Source organism: Perca flavescens, chromosome 1, assembly GCF_004354835.1.
Source record: "Perca flavescens isolate YP-PL-M2 chromosome 1, PFLA_1.0, whole genome shotgun sequence".
Classification (NCBI taxonomy): domain Eukaryota; kingdom Metazoa; phylum Chordata; class Actinopteri; order Perciformes; family Percidae; genus Perca; species Perca flavescens.
In genome coordinates this window covers 1,331,093-1,354,000 of record NC_041331.1, presented here as the reverse complement: position 1 = coordinate 1,354,000, position 22,908 = coordinate 1,331,093, and the positions used below count along the sequence as shown (strand labels likewise).

The 22,908-nt window shown below is 40.2% G+C and overlaps 1 protein-coding gene and 1 pseudogene across 3 annotated transcripts in view; one reads left to right on the top strand and one right to left on the bottom strand.

Moving 5' to 3' along the window:
• The window catches only part of LOC114564594 (multiple C2 and transmembrane domain-containing protein 2), a 46,133-nt gene extending 37,464 nt beyond the window's left edge, over positions 1 to 8,669 (top strand). For all 3 annotated transcript variants that reach the window (XM_028592216.1, XM_028592055.1, XM_028592139.1), the window contains 6 exons: positions 1,746 to 1,859; positions 3,689 to 3,730; positions 5,724 to 5,833; positions 6,110 to 6,219; positions 6,822 to 6,919; positions 7,740 to 8,669. In XM_028592216.1, coding sequence (XP_028448017.1) covers positions 1,746 to 1,859; positions 3,689 to 3,730; positions 5,724 to 5,833; positions 6,110 to 6,219; positions 6,822 to 6,919; positions 7,740 to 7,799 — 534 coding nt within the window. In that variant the 3' untranslated portion in view covers positions 7,800 to 8,669. The remainder of the gene's footprint in view (positions 1 to 1,745; positions 1,860 to 3,688; positions 3,731 to 5,723; positions 5,834 to 6,109; positions 6,220 to 6,821; positions 6,920 to 7,739) is intronic.
• Positions 8,670 to 14,195: 5,526 nt separating this feature from the next.
• Positions 14,196 to 14,899, bottom strand: LOC114554387 (high choriolytic enzyme 1-like; annotated as a pseudogene).
• Positions 14,900 to 22,908: the final 8,009 nt, after the last annotated feature.

The following is a 22,908-nucleotide window of genomic DNA, read 5'->3' as shown; positions in this document are numbered from 1 at the left end:
AGTCAATGTACGGCTTACCCCAGTGGGAAGCCTCAATCCCAGCAGCAGCGTATGTGAACTATAATAGATCACAAACTGTAGCCCCCTCATTACTGTGATTTGTAAAAGTAGGTGGGACTTTATGTTTACCTTTTCTATAATTTGCCATTTTTATTTTGAAGTTTAACATCTGTATTCTAAATCAGAAAAAAGATGCAGCCTATTTCAAAACATAAATTTTCCAATCCTACGAAAACACAGAAACGAGAGGAGTCAAAGGGGAGGCCTAGAGGGGTAGGTTAAAAATTGGACGGAGAGTTAATGAGGACAAAAAGAAAAGAAATAATAATACATTATTTACAATCCTTCAATGTTATGGTATTAAACAGCCATTAGCACATTCAGTAATAGCTTTTAGAGGCATGTGATGACTGGTCATTAGAAATATTGAGGGACAAGTCGATACACTCAACCTCACTTGGTCCGGTATGACTTATGGTGGCTAATGATGGCTAATGTTTGTGAACTTTTGGTAGATATTATGGTTCACTGACTTTATTACTCTTCTCCGCTTTTATCATTATCTCATAAATATCTATAATAATCAGGAGCTGCTGTTCAGCGTAAGTTACACCGTCCCGCTTTAAAACAATGAATGTTGTGAACGATGGCAGAGATTTCTGTGCTCTTGGGTTACCGCTGTGCCATACAAACCCTTCCCCGAGTATTAGTGTGGAAATCCTGCTGCATTCTGAAAATATGCTACCCTCCAGTTCAGTAGCTCTCCCGACATTAGGTAGCCTTTCATTTTTTCATTTTTTTTTTCTCTCTCTCTCTCTCTCTCTCTCTCTCTCTCTCTCTCTCTCTCTCTCTCTCTCTCTCTCTCTCTCTGATCTGGATTGTATTTCCAGAGACCCTTTTTTGCTGTGTAATGCCTCTTAAGCTGAAATGGGCTGCAGTTATCACAATCTTTATGGGCTGGGTATACATTTCCACCAAAGCGTGACTTGGCTTTCCCCCTGTCCCAGCTCTCCCAGTCATTACAATGACTCTCTAATAAAACATAACCCTTTCAGTGAGGAATTGGTTTCATCTCCTCTCCCAGGCCCTGTTTTGGCTTGTGATAACACAGACAAGAGCATGCTTGGTTTTTTTGCACATTAAATCTGATGGGGGTTTATCTGCTATCTTTTATGTCAGTTGGTGCCTCTGAGTAGAGGGATGTCTTTACCAGATGTTCACTTGTATTTTTATTAGCATCTGTAAACCCTTCCCCGCGCCTTGTGGCTCGCTGCCATGTTGGCCGGCGCTGCCTCTCTGACAGGATTATTTCATCGTTCCATTTAGCCGCGCAATTGAGACATCACAAGCTATTTTTCTTTATCCTCTTTTCCGTTTTTAGCTGAGCCACACACAGGTGGAATTACCATCACAAGTGCCATTACGGATGTTAATGACATATTCACACGCGGGCTCCCTGTGGCTGCAGTCAATCGCGTGGTCGGCGTTAATGTGCACAAAGATGAGAGAGGCAGATCAATAGAACTTGCGTGGTTATTGTCAATGTATATACTGTACAGGGGGTGGAGGGAGAGTCGGTCCAGCTGAGCAGAGAGGTCGCCCTACACAGCATATGCAGAATAATTGTACATACATGTGGGAAGCAAGGCTTTGATAGTGGCAGGGTAGCCTTCATCACTGCTAATGAAATCAAAAGCAGATTGAAGGAGAGCAGTTTGGTTTCATGTGTGCCCCTCTACCTGCAGGTGTTTTTGGTGACCGTGTGGAACTGGGAGTTTTACATGCTGCCCTTCTTCCTGGTCCTGCTCATCTCGTGGAACTACCTCCAGATCCAGTCGGGTCGGGTCAGTCAGGACTTGGTGAGTCCAGAGCAGCTGCAGCAGCCTCGTCCATCTATATTCTGCTTCAGACAAGTGATCTTCTGCTTCCTGTTCACACTCCTCCTTTTTTGATTTTGTAGAAAAACCGCTACCTCAACCACATTTTGTGCTCATAATTAAAAGCTGGTTTGTTTCCATAGCAACTAGCTGCACCTAGCTACATAACAATAAAATAACACATAAGCATAGAGAACTCACTGAATAGACTAATGCAACATATCATTATAGCCGAAGCTAATTTGCAGTGCTTGTCCCTTACTACCACTGCTTTCTTTTTCTTTTTTTCCAGTCCTAGTTATTGTCCTGAATCCTTCCTCTTCTTCACTGTAATTGGTCTGTTGCCCTCTCCACGTCGTGACTGGTCAAATTAGACAAAGTTTTTTAGCACTATGCTCTGAAAAGGTCACAATTGACAGTGTTTTCCCCCACTGTGACCACTTTCCGTTTCACAGAAACGAGGGTGTTGCATCTCGTCTGTGCTCAGTGTGGAGTAGCAGCTGTATTTACTGTATACGGCTCAACACAGACTTTATGTTATAGCAAATTACATACACAGTGCTCTGTTCAAACAACAATGGGCGTTATTGTATTGTGAAATATGTGTTGCTTTACAACCATGTAGGGCTGCAACTAACCATTCTTTTCATTATCAATTCATCTGCTGGTTATGTCTTCCATTAATGAATGCATTTTTTAGACTTTAAATGTGACTGTGGAAAATAGACCGTCACTAGTTCTCAGAGCCCAATGTATCAAACATAAAGATATTAAATTTACAATTATTTAAAATCATGGTAAATAAGTTTAACTCTTAACCATTATCAACATTTTTGTCATTGAACAAAACGATTACTGAACACGTAGTTTCAGCTCTACAACAGTGGTGAATGAATATACTGTATAGGCAGCATTACTACAGAATATTGCACATCTAACCATGTACAATAACAAACAGATGCATCATGTGACAAGGAAATAATTTTTCACGCATGACAGATAATGTGAGAATAAAAACTGACGCTAAGGTGTGAGTAAATATTAATAACTAAATATGCCACAATCAGAGTTTTAAATTTGTTAGATATTATTTATAAAGAGCTTAACGAGTGGTAATCTGCATCATCAGGACTGTGTGGGTAATGTTTGATCAAATTTAATTCACAGTACTGGCAACATGAGCAAACAACCTCAAGTGTCATCAGATTTTAATTCAAATGTCCCTCAATCCTGATTGGACTTTAAACCAGACCAAACTAAAACTAAAGAAGAATCTCTCATATAGAATAAAGAAAACCGTTTGATCTTCTGAAATATGTACGTTCAAAAAGGGTTTTCATGCCTTTCATTTAGTTGTTACTTACATAGTGCAACAAAAACAATGCAATGAGTGAACTAGAGCTAGAAGATGCTAAACTGCTGAGTAGAGCTGAGGGGAACTGTAGACTCGGGTGATAACTCTCTGTGGGTTTGTCACTTTGAGCAGATCCTTTCGTATGCAAGTAATCATTTGATCCACTGTTCCACACACAACAATATTGATTACTGGCACTTTAGCATGTTCTGGTATAAAAGTGTGAGCTGCCACTCCTCCGTTGCCTTGGTTTTTTGTGAACAAAGCCAACATGGCCTGTCAGTCAGCTACCCTGCAGTGCCGACCTCAGGGTCACCGCTGATCCCTGCACTTTGTCAGATGAAGACCCCATGAGCACACTGGAGTTAATACAGAGTCCCAGTGTCAAAATGAGACAACGTTTTATAATGTAGAACATCTCAACTCTATAACGTCGTTCTTCTCTTCTTTTTTTCAGGACAATATGGATTTGGGGGATGAGGACGAGGATGATGAAAAGGTACGTACCTGTGTTTCTTATGTTTGCAGTTCTTTGTTAACTAAGCATCTGTATCTTTTATATGCGATGAATAGTAAATACGTTTATTTTGACATGTTGACAAAAGTATCTGCCTATGATCTATGATGTTATGCTGTTAAGCTCTTCATTCAGTACGAAATCTTCCGATGCATTTGGATTCCTGCCAACCACGAGTTGGATTTTTTTTTGTGGTAAACTTACCAAAAGACATTTGGGCTTAATGAAGACCTCACCGACCCGTTTCCACATGTCACAACACATTCATATGCTAATAGAGGGGTGGGGGAAAAGGTTCTGCCGCATTTGGGAAAGTCCCTGAGCTTAACATGCCATATAATACCATCAATATGGAACTAATGACAGCACTTAGACATGCTTTTTCAAAGCTCATTTTAAAAGTTGGCATTGAAAGTGTTACAATGCTTTTAGGCAATGAAATATTCCTTCAGAACGACAGCAGTTTATTGTAGACCTTTTGAATGGCTGGCGTCGGCCTGGTGTAAAGTGGTTCTCATGCTGGTTTCAGTGGGAACATGACCCTGAAACAACTGAAGTGGTTCAGGGCAGTGAGGAGGTTTGATGGATATTTGATTGAGGTGAAAGTAAATTGTCCTACAACATGTGGTTTGTGAGACTGGTAGTCACTGTGCATGTGGAATATCCCAGGTTCCATCCCCTCCACAGCTCCTTTCCCAGGCTCGTCCCCAGCGTTTGGATGGCTTTGAGCCAGCAATCCCTCACAGTGTTTCTGAGCAGAAGCAAACATATATCACTAAGTGACGAAGACCATGGCTTTGGCCAGGAAAAAGTCCCCCCACACATACACACACACACACACACACACACACACACACACACACACACACACACACACACACACACACACACACACCCCCACCTCTCTCTTCAGTCCTGTATCCCTCCTTCAGTCTCGCTGTGTTTGATGTATACATGTGGCCGTGTCTCTGTCTGAAGTCTGGCTCTCTCTGCAGAGATCTTCAGAGGGTCTGGTCTCCTCTGTTTACTTTAAAGCCATCCTTCCCTCATGGGATCTGGACTAGCCTGAGAACGGTGCCTCGTCTCTTTCATAACTCTGAAGAGCATTCACTTCAAAAAGCCGTTTTTAAATTTGAGTGGCGTTGAATGAGTCTGTGTATTTCTCAGAGACACTTGGAAAGACATTATTATTATTATTATTATTATTATTATTATTATTATTATTATTATTATTATTAAGTCTGGTAGGGAGGAAATCTGTGGCCTTGTGAGTCTCAGAATATTAGACCCGATTAAAGCTGTCAAAGCTTATTGTGTAGTTGAGCTGTTAAATTACAGCATTAAATTGATGTATTTATGTTTTTGCTTTTTAGGCTACAAACCAAATTAAATGCAATATTTATGATAATCAGATATGATCTACTTCAGAATAGTTGAAATTATCCGCTATAATAAATAATACTTTAACCTTTTTTATTTATTTTTATTGTTTCAGGAAGTATTTTGTGATGCATTATCTCATTTACAAGGGCACACACACACACACACACACAGCAAAACATCTCTGTAATACGACTATTTGATGTTAAGTAACAAAAGTAAAACATTTGTTGTACTTGTATTGGAGTTTTACCTCCTTTAAATTCACATTTAATATGTGTTATTTGTACTGATGGTACTTTCAAGAGTAATTTAATGAGCTGCGTGTCTGACAGTCTGTCACTAGTTGTTATAGCAACGACCTTTTTCAACCAGCACAAACCTTTAACTAGATTGATAAAGGCACAGTCTTTTGTTTTAAATGTGTACTTCTTTTGAAATTCTACTACAATTAGCTGCTGAAAATGATCTACTTCCCTCTCAATAAAATGCCCCAACAATCTCATACCAAAATAGCAAAGCGAGAAGGTAACCCTCCCTTCCCACCTTTCTGTTGTGGACCGTACAAAGACTTGTTTGTTTTGTTCTGCTGCAGGAGTCGGAGAGAAGAGGGCTGATGGAGAAAATCCACATGGTCCAAGAAACCATCATCACCCTTCAAAACCTGCTGGATAGCATCGCATGTTTTGGGGAGAGGATTAAAAAGTAAGAATTGAAGATCTATAGTGAATTACAGAACCTTATATTTATTTGTATTGCAGCTAAAAGCATTTTAGTTGTTTATGATCACATTATTTAAATGTCCTGAATATTTTGAACTGTCCTGGCCTGTAATTATCCAGTATAAAAGAAAAAGATCTGCATTAGAGGGGCCTCAGTTACATTTTCCTATGAGTGTGATTGTACGGTAGTTTATGAACAATCAGTAAATTAAGTTCAAAAGAACCATGCTTCCTGATGTTTATGATCTTCATTTTTCAGCACTTTCAACTGGTCGGTGCCGTTCCTGTCCAGCCTGGCTTTCCTGGTCTTTGTCACTGCAACAATCCTTACATACTACATCCCTGTTCGCTACGTGATTTTAATATGGGGTGAGTCTCCAACACTGTTCATAAATGTCTTGAAAACGAGATGATACATCTCAAGGGGTTTATCCTAATAAACAAATTTGAATATATCTGTCTGCCTTTATTTTAGCTGAGTTCCTCATCACTCCATAAAATCATTGTCCACAAAATATTTTTAATTTGCCGTCATAGTAAAGATTCTCCTTCCCCTCTCCTATATTTTATAAATCCTTATTATAGCTCTATTTATTTTCGCAGCATCTTTCTATTACCCATGAAATTTACAATGTCACAAGAGCATTTGCTCCTGCTAAGAGTTCTTCCCCTTTATCTCCTGTGACATTAGCTTCTCATAATGGGATGTATGAATTGAAACGTATCCTATATCCTACCCGTTTTACTGGATAAGATTATTGTCTGAATGACTGGAGTCATGATGTTGCAAGTCTCCCAGCATAACAACTGAAAGTAAAAGAAGCGAAAGGCACATACTGCACTGTAATACTCGGAGCAATATTTCTTGGACAGCGTGCGTCTCCTCTGAAGGTATTTGTTTGTGTGGAAACAAAGAGCGCAGCCACAAGAGACTAGTGTTAATGATATGTTGGTGTGAATTTCTGTTTTAGGCATCAATAAATTCACCAAGAAATTACGGAACCCATACAGCATTGACAACAATGAAGTGCTTGATTTCCTGACGAGGGTGCCTTCAGATGTGCAGAAGGTAAGCCCCGCCGGATCAGCCGGCCAGGAAGCCCAAAATCCCAGAGCCCACTAGCTTTGCATTTTACTAAAAACAACTCCCAGGCATTCTTCACTCTTGTCTGTATAATTAGCTCCGTCTGTATAATTATGCAGCCCTGTATAATTTCTGTTGTGTTTTGGTCATGATACATCCCTGGTGGAGGTCTGCTGCTTTGCGAGCCAGGCTGTTCCCAGGCTGGGACAGGAGACACTGCTGCTGTCTCCTGTATGAACTCCCCAACCTCAGCGAGAACAAAACATCAGTCTGCACACTCGCAGGAACCAACAAGAAACATTTGATTTTGTAGAATGATTGACATCACTTTAATAGTAAAATAACAAGACTTTTTCTACAAAAGTGGTCATGAGGGTTGCAGGATTTGACCTCATGTCCATAAACCAGACACTCTTTTAGTTGTTATTATTTTTATTTTTTTTAAATGAACTATCCACAAGAAATCCTTTTTTTCTCTCGGTTATCCATGAGTGTCCTCTCTTCTTCCTTTATTTCCTCTCTGGCTTCTCTCTTTTTACCCGACGTCACATCTCCTCCTCACCCTCTCGGTCTCTATCCTTTTCTCTCGGAGCTGTTTGACCCCATTTGCCTCCTCCCTCTCCTTCTTGGATGCCCCTGGGCCTCTGGGTTTAGTGACGGTGACTCACTCTAGTTTCTCTGCTGACCACTGTTACTCGGTCTACACAGGGACTTTAGTGAAAATGTTATTTGCAATTGAATGAACAAAAACGTAATAGCTTTGCACTTTTCTCTGTGAAGTGACTCTGGTTATTGTTTCCCTCAGGTTCAGTACAGTGAGATGAGAGGCAGCAGGAGGAAGAAACTCAGTAGGCTTCCTACTTAAAAACTGTTTCCACAGGATCTGCGTGGTAGGGTTGGATCTTAATTCGCTGTGGGGATACACAGCTCAGCACCATTCATATCAACCAGCACATACTGTAAAGACCTTTCCAAAGAAGAAACCAAAGAAGTCCACACGGAGGAGCCCATAGAGATTACAGATTACAATGTACAAAGATTGTAGATGTTTTTATTGTATGTACAGTTTATTCTTCAAGATAATCAATCACAAGTTGCTGTTTTTATATTTTCTGGCCCCAGGTTGTGTCGTCCTGAAACCAGCTGAAATATCAGTTTGTATTATATTGAATGTATAAGCTTTGGTGTGTAACATTTGTTGTATATTTTTACATCATTTGCATTGGCAGATGTGCAGATTATGCACCTTTTTTTAAAAAAAAAAAAAAAAAAAATGTGATGAAAGTGAATTTCATTATGGGTTCCTTTTTTAAAAAGTACAAGTCATCATTTTTAAGGTGTTTGTGGTTTTAAATATTATGATGAATTTTATGAACTAATTATTGAGCCTTTCATATTCCCATATACAACATAAGTTAGTAGCAAATATTCTGCATTGTATTCCTTTATTTCTTACTTTTACCTTTTTAAAAATGGATAAAGGTGTAAGATTTCACTTCAAGGTAACTTTTTTTTTTTTTGCATGCAAAGATGAGTGCCTATATATTTAGTTTTATTTTTCTATTCATCCTACATAGAGGGTGCACTGTACTGTTTTATTTAACACTTTGCTTGTAAGTGGGATAGGGCCAAATCTGTACACACGTAACTTTATTTATTCACAACAATCACTGAGGAATACTTTGTGTCTCCCATTTCTAACCGCAATAAATGCCCACAATCACAGTTTAGCATATCCTCCGCCTCTCTGTCTCAGCTCTGTACTGCGTCTCTTTGAGTTCCCTTCCATGGCAGATTCATGCTCTCCGTGCTGCAGGATTGTGGGCGTCTAACGGCACAGTTTCCGAGCCCCCTCTCTTCATTAGGCTTTCATGAAGCGAGGCGAGGCTGTGTGCGAGACCTCACCAGCACCCGGGCTCCCCGCTGTGTTGATGGCCCTTGGGCGTCGCCATGAGCAGGGGGACCTGGGCGACCTCCTCTCGGCTGCCTGCAGCCAGCATCCTATCGAGCACAGCAGCAGCCACACAAACCCCCGGTACCGGGCTGCGCACCGCTCAGGAGCAGGAGGAGGATTTTAAAAGCAGCCACAAGCAACAACAGCCGCACCAATTTAGGGATTGGAGAATTGGAATAGTTAAGATGTTGGCGTTCAGAGTAATACCCTGGGATTTATGGCTTTTAAGTCGGAGCGCGTGGGCTCAGCAGCAGTCAGCAGCCTCCTAAATGAGAAATGAGTGAAATAAAAGGAAAAGCGCTCTAATGAAATACAATAAAACATCCCATAAAAGTGTATTGCATATGAAAGTATTTGATGAATGACCTGGTTAGATACTTATAAATGACACACACACACACACACACACACTGGGATTTAATAACACCTCCAGAGAAATACATTAAATACCCCTAACCTGCTCAGTGCACTACAGCCTACACATAATATTCTACACAATGCTATATCAAATCATTTGACGATTTGTCCGATTGTGTTATGGACGAAGGGTGTGAAGAACGTGGCAGACGATGACCTGTAGGATATCTCTTCACGTAGTTCTAATGTTGACTTAGTTATTCAATATTAATAACCCGCTGTCAAGGACACTGGAAGGACATCTCAATTTGACACTTATAGGCTCAGCATGAATATGTATAGGCAGCGAGATGCTTCAAAATTACCAAGTAAAATCACGGTTCACACGTGGGGACTAATGTGATGTGGCACATGCATTCTGATGAGCCACAAATAGGCTACAGCGCCTGATCGGTCTCAAAAGACTTGTTATAACTCTATATGGGACCTGAGAACGCTCAGCGGTGTGTGTGCGTGTGTTTGTGTGTGTGTGTGTGTGCGTGTGCGCAGACGAAGGCGCTGCATATGCAGCTCTGTAGACGGTGTGAATGTCTATTATCCATTAAAAGTCTTTATTAACGCATTTATAACTACATACAGCATGGACCATTTGTGTGTGTGTGGAGGTGGAGGGGTCTAATGGGCAGCACCGTGTTTAACTGGTTCCCAACATAAAACATTGCCAGAAAGCAAACTGCAGAGCAGCAGTAGCTGTTTGGTTGGTTGGTGCGTTTGTGACTCACTTTGTCTCTATTTCTACACACTTCACTTTACTTTCACTTCAGGATCATATCTGTTCATTCTTTCTGTCATATCTTTCTGTTTCTAAACATCACCACTAATCATAATAGATGTATAATTATCAGGACATTGTTTTGATATTGAGAATCACTATCATTACCATCATTGCTGTTGATCTCTGGCTAGCAACTGTTAATGTGTTTTAATAAAGTATAGATTTTCAGACTGCTGGGTTAGAATAGGCAAGTCATCTAATGAGAATATTTCACAAATCTCAGAAGATTCTTCTGATTTAATTGACTAAATGTGTTATCTACAGTCCTACAGCACCAGGACTTGTTTCAACTTATCTGTGATCAACCATTTTGTCATAAATTTCTTTTTGAAGACAAAACAACTTCTTCCACTGGTTTTATCGTCATTCAACAATCATTACTCTCAGTAATGAGCTTGATTTTACCATGTGGTCAGCTCACATGCCCCCCACCACTCCCCATAGTGTTAACAATCCTTCAGGGAGTCTGGGTCCAGGTAAATCACAGGCGCAGTGTGTACTAGCTGGGCTGCTGCCCAGAGGCTGTGTTGTCCCAGAGCAGGCCACCATCAAAGCACTTCATCCAAAAGAGCCTGAGGCTGCCAACAGCAAACAGCTCTGATTGACAGAGGAGATGCAAAATGATTTTTTAAAGAGAGACCAACACACCGGTATTAAGTTGGCCTTTTGTTGGTGTTTTTTTTTAGTATATGTTTTGATTCAGACACGTCTTGAATATTACATATTTTCCTCAACGATCTTTCCCCTAAAAATAGCTTTTGCTCTCTGCAACAAGCAAGAGCCATTGGTCTTCAGGATGTGTGTGTGTTGCACCTACTCCTCTGTATAATTGTTTAGTTTTATCAAAATTCTTGAAAATTTAAATCTACAGCATTAGAATTCATGTCCCCATGAATTTCTTGCCCATATTTCCTTTAAAATGTACTGATAACAAATGGCTTAAACTATATTAAGTGGTCTTTATCACGTAAACAGAATAATGCTTATAGAAAACACACATATATATATATATTTATATATATATATATATATTTATTTTTTTACATTACTGACTTTGTCTTGGTGCATTCATTTAAAGTTTTCAATTCAATTGTATTTATAGTGTCAAATCATAAAAGAAGTTATCTCGGGACACTTTACAGATAGACTAGATCTAGACCAGGCAAGGCGAAGCAAAAACAGAAAGAACCCGGCTTTTGGTGGGCAGCCATCTGCTGCTGCCGGTTGGGACACAGAGACACTGATACAGATATACAGATATGGCGAAATATGATTCATAATAATTATAGCAGTTGGCATGATGAACAGTGGCAAGTATATTAACAATAAAGATAATAGAACTATGACTAGAAATAATAAGTAGTAGCAGTGCAGGGCGTAGCAAGGCGTCGAGCAGGACCACAGCAGCAGCTGCAACCACGATCCAGGTGCTACCACAATCCAGGTGCAACCACAATCCAAGGAAATCCTCGGGGCGAGAAAACATAAGGACTCTGGGGTTAGCGCTAAGTTAGTAACATGCATGGGACATAAATGAACACAGATAGAGAGCGAGAGAGAGGAGAGAGGTGCTCAGTGTGTCATAGGCAGTGACATGCTAAGTAATCTACTTCTACAAGAACTATAAGCAATACAATTATAAAAATACTCAAAATATTCTTTGATTATTTTACAGGCCATGTTAAACTCATGTAACGTGAGGGTTTGTAATGTGGTGGTTGGACCACTCTAAAAGAGAAGAGACAGCCGGATGGAGACGGATAACTTTCTTAAGCAGCACTTTACTGTTCTCCACACATCAGCTCCACAACAACAGCAACACTTCCTTGTTTCTCACTGACATATAGCTGAACTAACCAATCAGATGCTAGCAGAACTGAGACTACGGTAAATGTGAGGGAAACCACAGAGGTAGATTCATAACTGCAAAATATGCAAATACTGACTGTGTAAACATAAATGTGTAAATAGTTAACTGTATACACATTGTAAATACATTTTTAGTAAATTAACTCAAATATATAAATTAACATGTAGACCTTACGCTCATATATACACATATAACTATAGTTATTTTTCTTGTTTTACCATGTTCATCATTTACTGTATCAGTGGCAAATGTTCACCCTGTTAGTAGTTTGTTACCTTCCGAAAAAGACTACAATTCCATTGAGACCATTTTCAGGACATCATTTTTAGGAGGAAACTGAAAGGAGCAAGGTAGGGTGAGCATAAACTTTCATTCATGTATGTTTTCCCATGTTCAATAATGCTTATCTGTTTGTTACACTCTTAAACTTTGCTCTGTTAGGCTGAATTATGAATAATAATAATAATAATAATAAACAAATTAAAAAATATATTTGATATAGTAATACAAGTTCTGTTTAAGTGAAGAACGTTAGCTAGCTAAATCTAGATCACTCACAAAGCTATGGCTAACTTAGCTCAACGTTTTTCCACCCTGTTAGCAGCCCTGTTTAGGTTATAGACCAATATGAACCAGTCCACCCTTAAGGATTAGTTGTTCAGTGCCTTACACTGGCTACCCCTTTATCAACACCCCTTGTCATGTTCCAAATGTGTTCATTTTAATACAGCAACTGGATATTATTTAACTATTAATGATATCAAAGAGGATATTGTTTCAATATTCTTTCATCCAATTGAAGTGTCAGTTTTCGATTTGGTTAAGTTTGCATTTGTATAATTAGGCTACCACTTGGAGTGCCAGAAGCTGGACACTTTATCCATTACTTTTAGCACACTATTTCATCCATTTATCCATTACTTTTCGATAACTATTTCAACTATATATCCATTACTTTTTAGCATCTATCTCATCCATTTATCCATTACTTTTATCTTACTATTTCAACCATGTATCCATTACTTTTAGCTAACTGCTATTATTGTTATGAAACAATCTGATCATAATTGGTTTGTGGTTCGTATATTGGAGAACAAAGCGACACGAAGCATGGGTTCAGTTCACAATGTTCCTTTCAGGTAACCATTTACCCATTTACTTTAGCTATCTAGTTAAATGTGTATTACTTTCAGCCAACTCTTTCAAGTTCTCTGCATGCTCTCTAACAGTTTTCACACAATCTTAATTGCAACTTTTGCTCAGGTGTTATAGCAGACACTATGTGCAGATATTTTTTTAATCAAATTTATATTTATTTTTTGTCAAATCAGTTGATCCACCCCTAGTGTATCCACAGACCCCCTGGCAACTGTAGGTGTACCCCCTGGGGTACAGATAGCCTACCCCTGTTTTGGGAATTACTGATGTATTCACGGAAGCAAGGCGTTGAACTGTAAGTGGAATTGACTTAAAATAAACTACAGTGTCCATGTTCATGGTAAAAAAGGAACCAAGTGCAACAGTGTGGCTCACTGATGTCTTTTTAGTTTTTGAAAACAGGTCTATGACAGAGAAGAGGCTTTGGATACACAGACACAAACACTTGGTTGGTAGGATCAGTTCTTTGTTGGTTTTGGTCTTTTCATGGGATTTGTTAAAAATTAGAAATATATAGAATAGTAAGCTTCCCGACATATCCTTCAAATGTAATCGTGAGCTCTATCTCCACTTTTGGTCAAAATTGAGTTTTTGACATAATCTGATCCCTTCAGTGTTTATTAATGCCTGTGTGGTGTTATTTTTGTAAAAAAAATATTTTGTTAGTTAGTTATTAATAGTAGATCATACTACATAACAGTTTCGCCAGCTGGGATGTAAAAACTTTGATGCTCAATATCTCAGAACTACCCTAAATGGAGATAGAACCTTATAATTCTAAACTCACAAAATGTTGAGATTAGATTATGGAGGTTTTATTTTGTATTTCAGAGTCTTATATTATGCAAGTTTGCAATGTTGCCAATGTATGTGTGAGCTGATGTACACAAGATTAATAAGTAAGTTTTATAAGTAGAAATAGATAAATGAACAACACAAACAAATATTGAATGCATGCTTTAATTAGAGAGCGTACAGTATCAGAGAATTCACAGATTCATAGACTTAGATTCTGCTGTCTGCTTAAAGAATATTTTAACAGAAACTTGTTTTCATAACTGATAACTCTGGATAAGATGTGTTGATCTTAGCAGCTGTAGAGCTTATTGATCCTTATGACGTCCCAGGAGGACAAGCCCTGCCTCTGGCTGATCTGGACGTTAGGGTTGGGGATCGGGGCGATGGAGTCCTTCCCGTTGATGGAGAAGGCTGTTCTTCCATAGTGCATGATGGAGGTGTAGTCGTAGGGAGTGTTCACGTTGTTGGTGACCTGCTTGTCGAAGTTGTAGGCCCTCTGAGGGTCGATGTTGGCCCAGTTGATCGTGACGTAGTTGTCGAGGTTGCTCCTGGTGTGTTGGTGCAGGAAGCCCAGAGCGTGGTTGAACTCGTGCTGGATGATGCCGTAGTAGACGCAGCCCTGCCTCTGGAGAGAGAGCACCTGACTGCCTCCCACTTTGCCCAGACTGGAGAAACATCCTGATTGGTTCTCCACGCTGACGTAGTCGGTCTCGTTGTTACGGGGCACGAAGCGGATACAGGTTTTGCTGTGGAAGCCCTGCACGGCGTTGACAATCAGCTGATTCTCTGAGTATAGCACATGATGGCGGTTCTGGTTCTGGGATCCAGCAGGTCTCCTTCCAGCAGGATCTCATTGCTGCCGTTGTTGGAGGTCAGCATCCTGGTGGTGATGTCGACGGTGTCTGGGGCTTTTTCTTCTTTGCCTCCTTGCTCCTGGAGAGGAAGTGCCTGAGAGAGGCCGAGCAGCAGCAGCAGGTTGGCAGAGGGAGTCATCTTCAGGGTCGGTCTGGAAGCTGTGGAGCTTCTCTGGAGAGCTGCTGTGGAGAGACTCCTCGAAGCTTGATGTGTGACTCGGTTCAGTCCAGGGTCTTTATACGCTCCTCTACAGGTGTGTCTGCAGGAGGCTTATGGGTCGGGGTCTACACCGCTAGGCCTGAACAAACCTCTGAAGGGAGGACTCCACAGACAAGCTTACTTTTTAAACATAGTTTCTAATCCCCCAATGTCCAGTTTATCCGAATTGTGTGCCACATCCTTAGCTACACTAAGCTCAGCTGGTTTTATTTTTCTTTGGTTTACAAATGGCTTTTTAGCAACCTTTATCAAAGTATATATGTACAAATTAAATGTGTGTGACTGAAATACTGTTTCTTCACTCTCTGATGACCTGCGTAATTGAAATCCCCACGTGCGCCTTTTATGACAAGCTGTTAAAGTTGTAGCAAAAGCTGCGTGTCCCTCAGTGAGGATGATAGACGGCCTATTGAAGCTCTTGCATATGTAGAAGATGGTAATAGGTTCCTGTGGGACATGTTGCTGTGGCCTGGCTGAGACAGCTCGCTAGTCAAACCACAAATGAATGCTAAATTGTATGAAACAGTCCAACCTATTGTACAAAACCATCATGGCCGCCCCTCCAACAGGGAACGCCAGTAACATCTGTTTACTGATGCATGAATGCTAATTTATTATGCATTTTAATTAATCATTTTCTATTAGTTTGATGCAACTTTAATTTTTTTTTGTGTTCTACTTTTTATGTTTTCTTCATTTCAAAATGAATGGGCAAGACCAGATAACTGGTCAGCCCATGGAAACAGCTTAATTATATAATACAATGCGATATAGTTGTTTATTGATATTTAACTATGCACCCAGGATGCGATATCTCCTCTTGTCTTGTGAAAATATGGACTCTAATTTGTTCAATTTAATTATCACATATAAACCGACTTCACCTCCCTTGAATCCTGGCCTCATAAAGTGTAAAGATGAATTGTGAAAAGAATGTGTGTTTTTTCTCAAATGCGCCCCCCCTCAATCTCATCAGCCACCGTGATTAAGGTTTGGCATTGGGGATTGTGCTGTCTTTTTGGAGAGATATTTCAGCTGCATTTCTGACACTCTGAAAGGAGAGGAAGATAAAGGAGGCGTCGGGGAAAAAACTCCTTCCCGTTGTGTGAGTCCTAGAGAGGGCCTTGAACCCTGCCATTCAAGCCTTTCTCTCCATCAGCTGAGTCTAATTGCCAGAGAGGACAGGAGACCCCAGGCCTGATCGTTCCTTATCCTCTTTAGCGCTTTCAGGCGAGTGAAAGGCGAGCTTCTGCTTTTGATCTTTTCTCTGATTCGCTTTTTCTTCTCTGTCATCCCTACCATCCTCTCCTCAGGAGTGACACCAGTTCCTTTCACTGCCTGCCCCCGTCTCCATCTGCCCAAAATAATGACCAAGGCCCAGGCATTATTAAACCGAGGTGGAGAAGGAAGGTCAGCACTGGGAGAGGGAGAGGGAGGTCTGGATGGGGACTCCAAACTTGTCTAAGGAGGGGTGCCCCTATTCCACATCTACTCCGTAGCCTCTCTGTGTTCCCCTAGATTCATCCCTTACAGTTTTCATGGCCTTAGCCTGGAGAAAGCCCATTCTTTAACAGACTTTGGACGTGGAGGCTCGTCCTTTCCCAGAGCTGCTGCTACAAAAAGACCCCAGGCTGCTTGAGACAATGGGGCCTGTGTGATCTCTCAGCCAGATTCAGGATGAGACGATGCCTTGCTTGCCAGTCCCATGGGATGGTAGACCCAGTAGTCATTGTTGACAGCTAATGGACAGCATCTTTCCACTGGCAGGCCCCCCTGCAGACTGTGTCATTTTAGCTTGCTTAATAACAACACTCCGGCTGGACCAACTGAGGAATTCTATCAAGAGCAGCAGTTTGTTTGCAGATGAAAATCATTCCCCTCACAAATCTCAAAAGCTAACACTGGGGGGTGATTGGATGAATGCAGCCGGCGAGCAAAGACAGCATTCAGCGGGGGAAATTCAATATAACTTATGAAAAGAGAGTTACTGGTCATATGTCTGAAAAGACCAGGATTAGAATCATTTCATTCAGCATGAACAATACAATTACAGGCATTTGTTTTTCTTAAACTAGAGTAGAGACATACTGATCACGAATAATAGTGCCATACATGCTGACATACACGGTGCAGGACAATGCAAAACATCAAGAAGAAAATACTCTACGTACGTATCGCATTTATAGCAGTTAGAAACACAGAGTTTGTGTTTGGCCCGAGTCTGATCAATGTTAGAGATGCTGGAACAGCCGTCATCTCGACGGAGGTCCAAGGTTCCCATAGCGATGAAGTACATGCTGTCACAGCGAATGCACATATACTATACGCTTGTGTACATTTCATATTGTTTTTATTCATGTGCACAAGCAGCATAAGTGCACCCATCGTGCTATTGAAGCCACTGTGGGGGATGCAAACAGTAGTGCAGACTGTGTTGTTGTCCTATGTCCTTGTGTTGTGTGCTTTTCAAAATGTTAATCATACTGAGGGGCTGTGAGCTGAAAAGGACATATAACAAGCCTGAAGGGCAAATATGTGCCATCATTTCTAATATGTATGGACAAAATACCCAATAAAACTGAAAACAGCCAGTGAAATTTTGCTATCAACCCTCATCACATATACAATTTGTTAAACTTATTTTATAGAGCATTTGTTGTAAGATAATAGCAAATTATGTTTGCAGTCAACATCCTCTGCATGTAATCATGAGGCATGCTCTTTGATTTTTCCTCCACATCGGTAGTCTGAGCAGAAAATCTGGTCTGTAAACTATTTTACATCTGTCTCTATATTGATTTTTATTTGTCACACTGGTGGTCTAAAAGTAAGTCATATTTTGAAAATGAATGTAAAATTCTTTTTGAAGCCTCATACAGCATCACATTTAATGAAAAAAAAATGGAAATCTACTTTCCTGAAGTACTGATTGATCCATATAATCATAGTTCAAAGGTATTTAATTCATATTGCATTTTTTTAGGAACAGTCAGAAATGCATATTTGTGCAAAACTAATGCCGCTTTTCCACTACATGGTATGGCACGACTCAACGCGACTCACTCTATTTTGGTTTCCATCAGCAAAAGTAGCTGGTACTTATTTTGGTACCAAGTGAGCTGAGCTGATACTAGAGGTGGAGTTTAAGCACTGCAGGCCACTGATTGGTCAGGGAGAACTGTCACAAGTGCTTCATGGGACATTCTGAAAAAAAACACCATTTTTAAATAGCCAAGCTAGCATCAATAGCAATATTTTTATTCACTCGCCCCAGATCAAAAAAAACAAAGTCAGCCCACAAAACTATGCTGTACAATTGAGTGCAAACGTTCGTTGCTGATAAAAGGATTCAGCGAGTTTCATGTTGAAGATGATGTCACGGCAGTTTCACGCAGTATCATTATGGCGATCAGGCAATCTGTACTGAGGCACAGTCATGTTCTGACGCAGCATGCTAACATGTAGCATGACAATCTCAACGTTCTGATTTTCAGCAGGCGTACCGTTTACCATGTTCTTTTAAAAATATATTTTACTTTCTATTGTACTGCAAATGGATGAATGGGTGGGAATGAGCATGATATCAGTTGAAGGTATCTGATTCGATTTAAACAGATCATAGTGGATAGTACAGTAGATAACACGTTAGCGAACTAAACCACTGGGATGTCCTGGAAATACCTTCTGGACATGTCTCTCTGAGTTGAAAAAGAGAGATTTAGAGCAGTCTTATCTAAATTACTGTAGAGGGCTGGAGGCAGGAAAGTGATTATTTCATGTACTGCCTGCTGGAGAGGAAAACCATAGTTGTATTTTTCTTCCTGTATTTTCTGTGTTTTTGTTTACCCCTTTATATTTTATTAATGTGTAGCAGTAAGCGGTTCAGGCTAAAGTGTGATGGATCCTGGAGTGCAGGAGGGGGAGAGGAGAGGAAAGGAGGGAGGAAAAGGGCAGAGTGTTAGGTCAGGCTGATAGAGATGTCAGCACTGCTTCAGTAATCTTGTGACGCCTAGGAGAGCAGCAAAAAAGAAAAGAAAAAAAAACCAGGGAGGGAGCCGGACGGCTCGGTGACAGCAGAAGCAGAGACCACCCCAACAACAGCAGCAGGGGATGCTGGGATGGGGGTGGAGGGTGCGGTCCTGGGAGGGGGGAGGGGGGGGATGTGAAGCCGGAGGGGGAAGCTGATCTTCAGTTACACATTATGGCTGATAGTTAACCCTCCTCCTCGCAGCAGGGTGTTAGAAAGAGAGAGAGTGGTGAGTCAGTTATCAACGCAGCGGAGGATTTAAGCCTTGTCTACCTTACTTATGTCTCCAACAGGCTGGGGTTATTTGTTGTGGTGCCAAATGTAATGTACTTAATGAAAAGTAAAAGTAAAAACGGATTATAATGTAATAATAATGGACTACCATACATTACCATGTATCTCTGGAATATATTTCATAAATAGTTTTTAAACAGCACACCTACTCACATGCTTAGCTTATACACACTGTCTTGCTCTCCTAATACACAGACATACAGGCACTATGTTGCCTATGTCATCAAGATTAAAGCTACCACCAACAGAAACAAGGCCATGTTGTGTAGTCGGCTGTAAAAGTGGAGCTTTTGGAGTCCGACGTTTTGTTTAATGGCTGACCCAGTAATGAAATGTGATTCAGGTGGTAGATGGATATCTGCAGTGAAATATCTCTCCCTGGTCACCGGCTGCAGCCCAGACGTCGCCTTCTGTTCGCTCCTGCTGTAAAGTGTGATTTGCGGTGTTTGGCCTTTTGTCTGGGACAATTATGTTCACCATTAACAAGCTTTCTTCTGTTATTGTTCATATCAATTAGAGGTGGTCAGTAATTTGAGCTGATGGTGGAGATGGTGCTAGAGGATTTAATGGTGATATTATGGTTATATGGGGGGTGATTAATGCCCCAAAGAAGGAGAAGTTGGACACTGTTGTCGTTCATTCAGTTTTTTTTTTTTTTTTTTTTTTTTTTTTAGATTATTTTTGGGCCTTTTTATTAGATAGTGATAGTAGATAGAAAGGAAAGAGAGGGAGAGGATGACACGTAGGAAATGGCCGTGAGTTGTATTTGAACCCGGGCCGCTGCAAAGGACTCAGCCTATATGGGGCGCACACTCTACTGGGTGAGCTAGATGTCGCCCCTTCACTCAGTTTTTGTATTTCTTTTATTCTCTAGCTATTTCGTGGCAGCATGTAGAGTGCAGCAGCATTCATCTATGTGTTCTTTCTCGCTTAGGCCAGTCAGATAGCACTGTGTCAGTCCAAGTTCCTTATTTATTTCAATGCTACTACCGCAGAGGACACTGTTAACAATACACAGGGTTGTCCTGCAACGAAGTTCACCCTGACTCAATGCAGGGTCATCTGGCAACACGCTGCATCCGCCAATCAAAGACAGGCGAGCCCTATCTCACTTCACTTCATGACTTTGTCATGTGAGCCGGGTCATTTTACTGTGAGATACTGTGTGTCTTGGTGTCGTAGAGATGGAGGATAAAACAGTTGCAGTTGAGGTCACTTCCCAGAGTTGTAAAATCCTGCCTTATAGTATTATTAACTACTGTGAAGTGTTTTGGTAAGTGATAACCTTTCAAAGCCATGCATGTAATACACAAACTGGACTCTTTTTTTTTTTTTTTTTTTTTTTCCGAGGTTCTTCAACCAAAATAAATGAATACAGTCCAATGCTATATTCTGCGTTAAATATATAAATCTAGCAAACAAATTACAATGACATTAGTTACTATGCATTCCATAAAATGGTTGATTTTGAAAAAGTTTTGAAATCCTACATTATTTGCCACACTATTAATGCGCTAGATCTATAATCACATTTACTTTCCTTGATAGGACCTAAATAATGTAGTATTTTCATCATTACAAAACAGAACATTGCCCTTACTTCATTACCTTTACCTTTCAATTGTAACCTATTTTTATTAGCAGAATACTAGTTATAGAAAATTATTATTATTATTATTTTTTTTTGGGCTGAATAACATCCAAGGAAATGGAAGCATGTTTTTCAGCCTCTGTAATATTTGGAATCCTTTCATATGAATGTGTCAACATTTTTATCAACACAGAGCTTCTCTCATCTAGAGTGAAGTGACAGTGTTTGGATAGTTTAGTGAGTAAATCAAACTGAACTGTAAAGGTCTCGTGCGACCTAAGTTCAGTCTGAACACCCGTTTATGGTGCAGAGGTGTTCGGGCTCCTCTGTTATGTGGCATTAATAACACCTCATACATGGGCAGCATTCCAGCATTCTCTCCAGCATTTTTGCCTGAGCTGCAGAGAGGCCTGCAGGATGCCCATCAGTGGCATGGCTCAGTTAATGACTTATTGATAGGAAAGGATGCCGGGTGCCCCGTGCATATTAGCATGACACCAGCTGGTCGCAGCGCTGCTGCTTCACCAGCCGGAGCATTGCTAGCCAATTACCTGTACAGGGCCTGAACACAGAGGTCGCTGTCAGGTTATATCTCCATTTATACATCTTAGTCTTGCAGTGCACCGGTTTGGTTAGTTTGGTCAAACAATGCAGCTTGTTCCTCGGAGACATCAATTACTAAAACTTCTAGGCACCAAAATGAAAAATATAAATGTAGGCCCAATTAAAGTAAGGAGGGTTGCACATTAATACAAGTAGGGCAGATTTTCAACTTAAAGCTAACATTATACTGTTGTTTTTTGTCCTTGTGTGACTTTTTAGAAAAAAATAGAAAATAGCTGCTTTCAACTCACATGTCAATTCAATTAAATTAACTCTATATGTTACTTCATTTGGGCAAAACATCAGTACATGTACACTTCCTACACTCAGTAAAACAGCACAAAACACAACACGTCACTTGGGCTGGGTACCAAATGTAATACTTTTTAGGCACCAACCGAATTACCTCTTTAGTATCGAGTATCGAAAAATTCCTTGTCATTCAATACCAATTTTCAATCCCTAAGGAATAAATCTCATCGGCATCGGTGAGCCAATAAGCATGTAGCATGCTTCTACCAAGATCTAATAATGCTGCTGATTGATTGTTCAGCGTTACACGTTGTAAAGACAAGCAGGAAAAACTCTGCGTTACACAGAGACTGGGCTCACGTAGTAGGAGCTGAAAAATAAATAAAAAGATTTGTGCCGTAATGTGTAATGTTGTAATTCCTTTTTGTTAAACTGGATTTTATAAAATTGGTATCGTTCAGGAACTGGTATAAAAAATCACGGAATTGGTATTACATTTTTAACAATACCCAGCTCTAGATGTCACATACCAGCAGTACAACAATGTAGTAGGTCAAAACATGCAAAGCACAGTACATAAAAAAAAATAGGCAATAATAAAAAACATATAAAGAATTTGTAACTATCTATATATAAATTAATATATCATTTAAAATAACTATTTAAGAGTTTAATGGATGGAGGCAGAAAACTTGAAATCATGATGTTATTATTTGGTCAGTGTGAATTATCCGACAAAGCTCACAAAACAAATATCAGCTTAGAGGGAGCATTGGTTCATCTGCAGTGGATGTAAAGTATATCTATAAATACTGTATGTACATGTATTTTATTTACATATAAATGTATTAAGGCATGGCTTTCACATACATTTCTGCGTGATCTTTTCTTTTCCTTCATAATGATAAAACCAGCAAAAGCATGGACTCACTACATGTAAGCAATGGAGAGTTCCCACATGTTACCCAGTTGACGTCCTTGTACACTGAGATAAAAAACATGAAAAACAGGGCCAAAAATAATAATAATTCTAACGTATCAAGGGAGCTTGGGAGAGGGGAGGGAAGGGACACGGTTGTGGGATTCCCAGCATGTCCACAGATGACAGCCCTTTGCCCAGGGCTGGCTGATGCAGCGACATTGTGCGCCTGTCATAGCTGC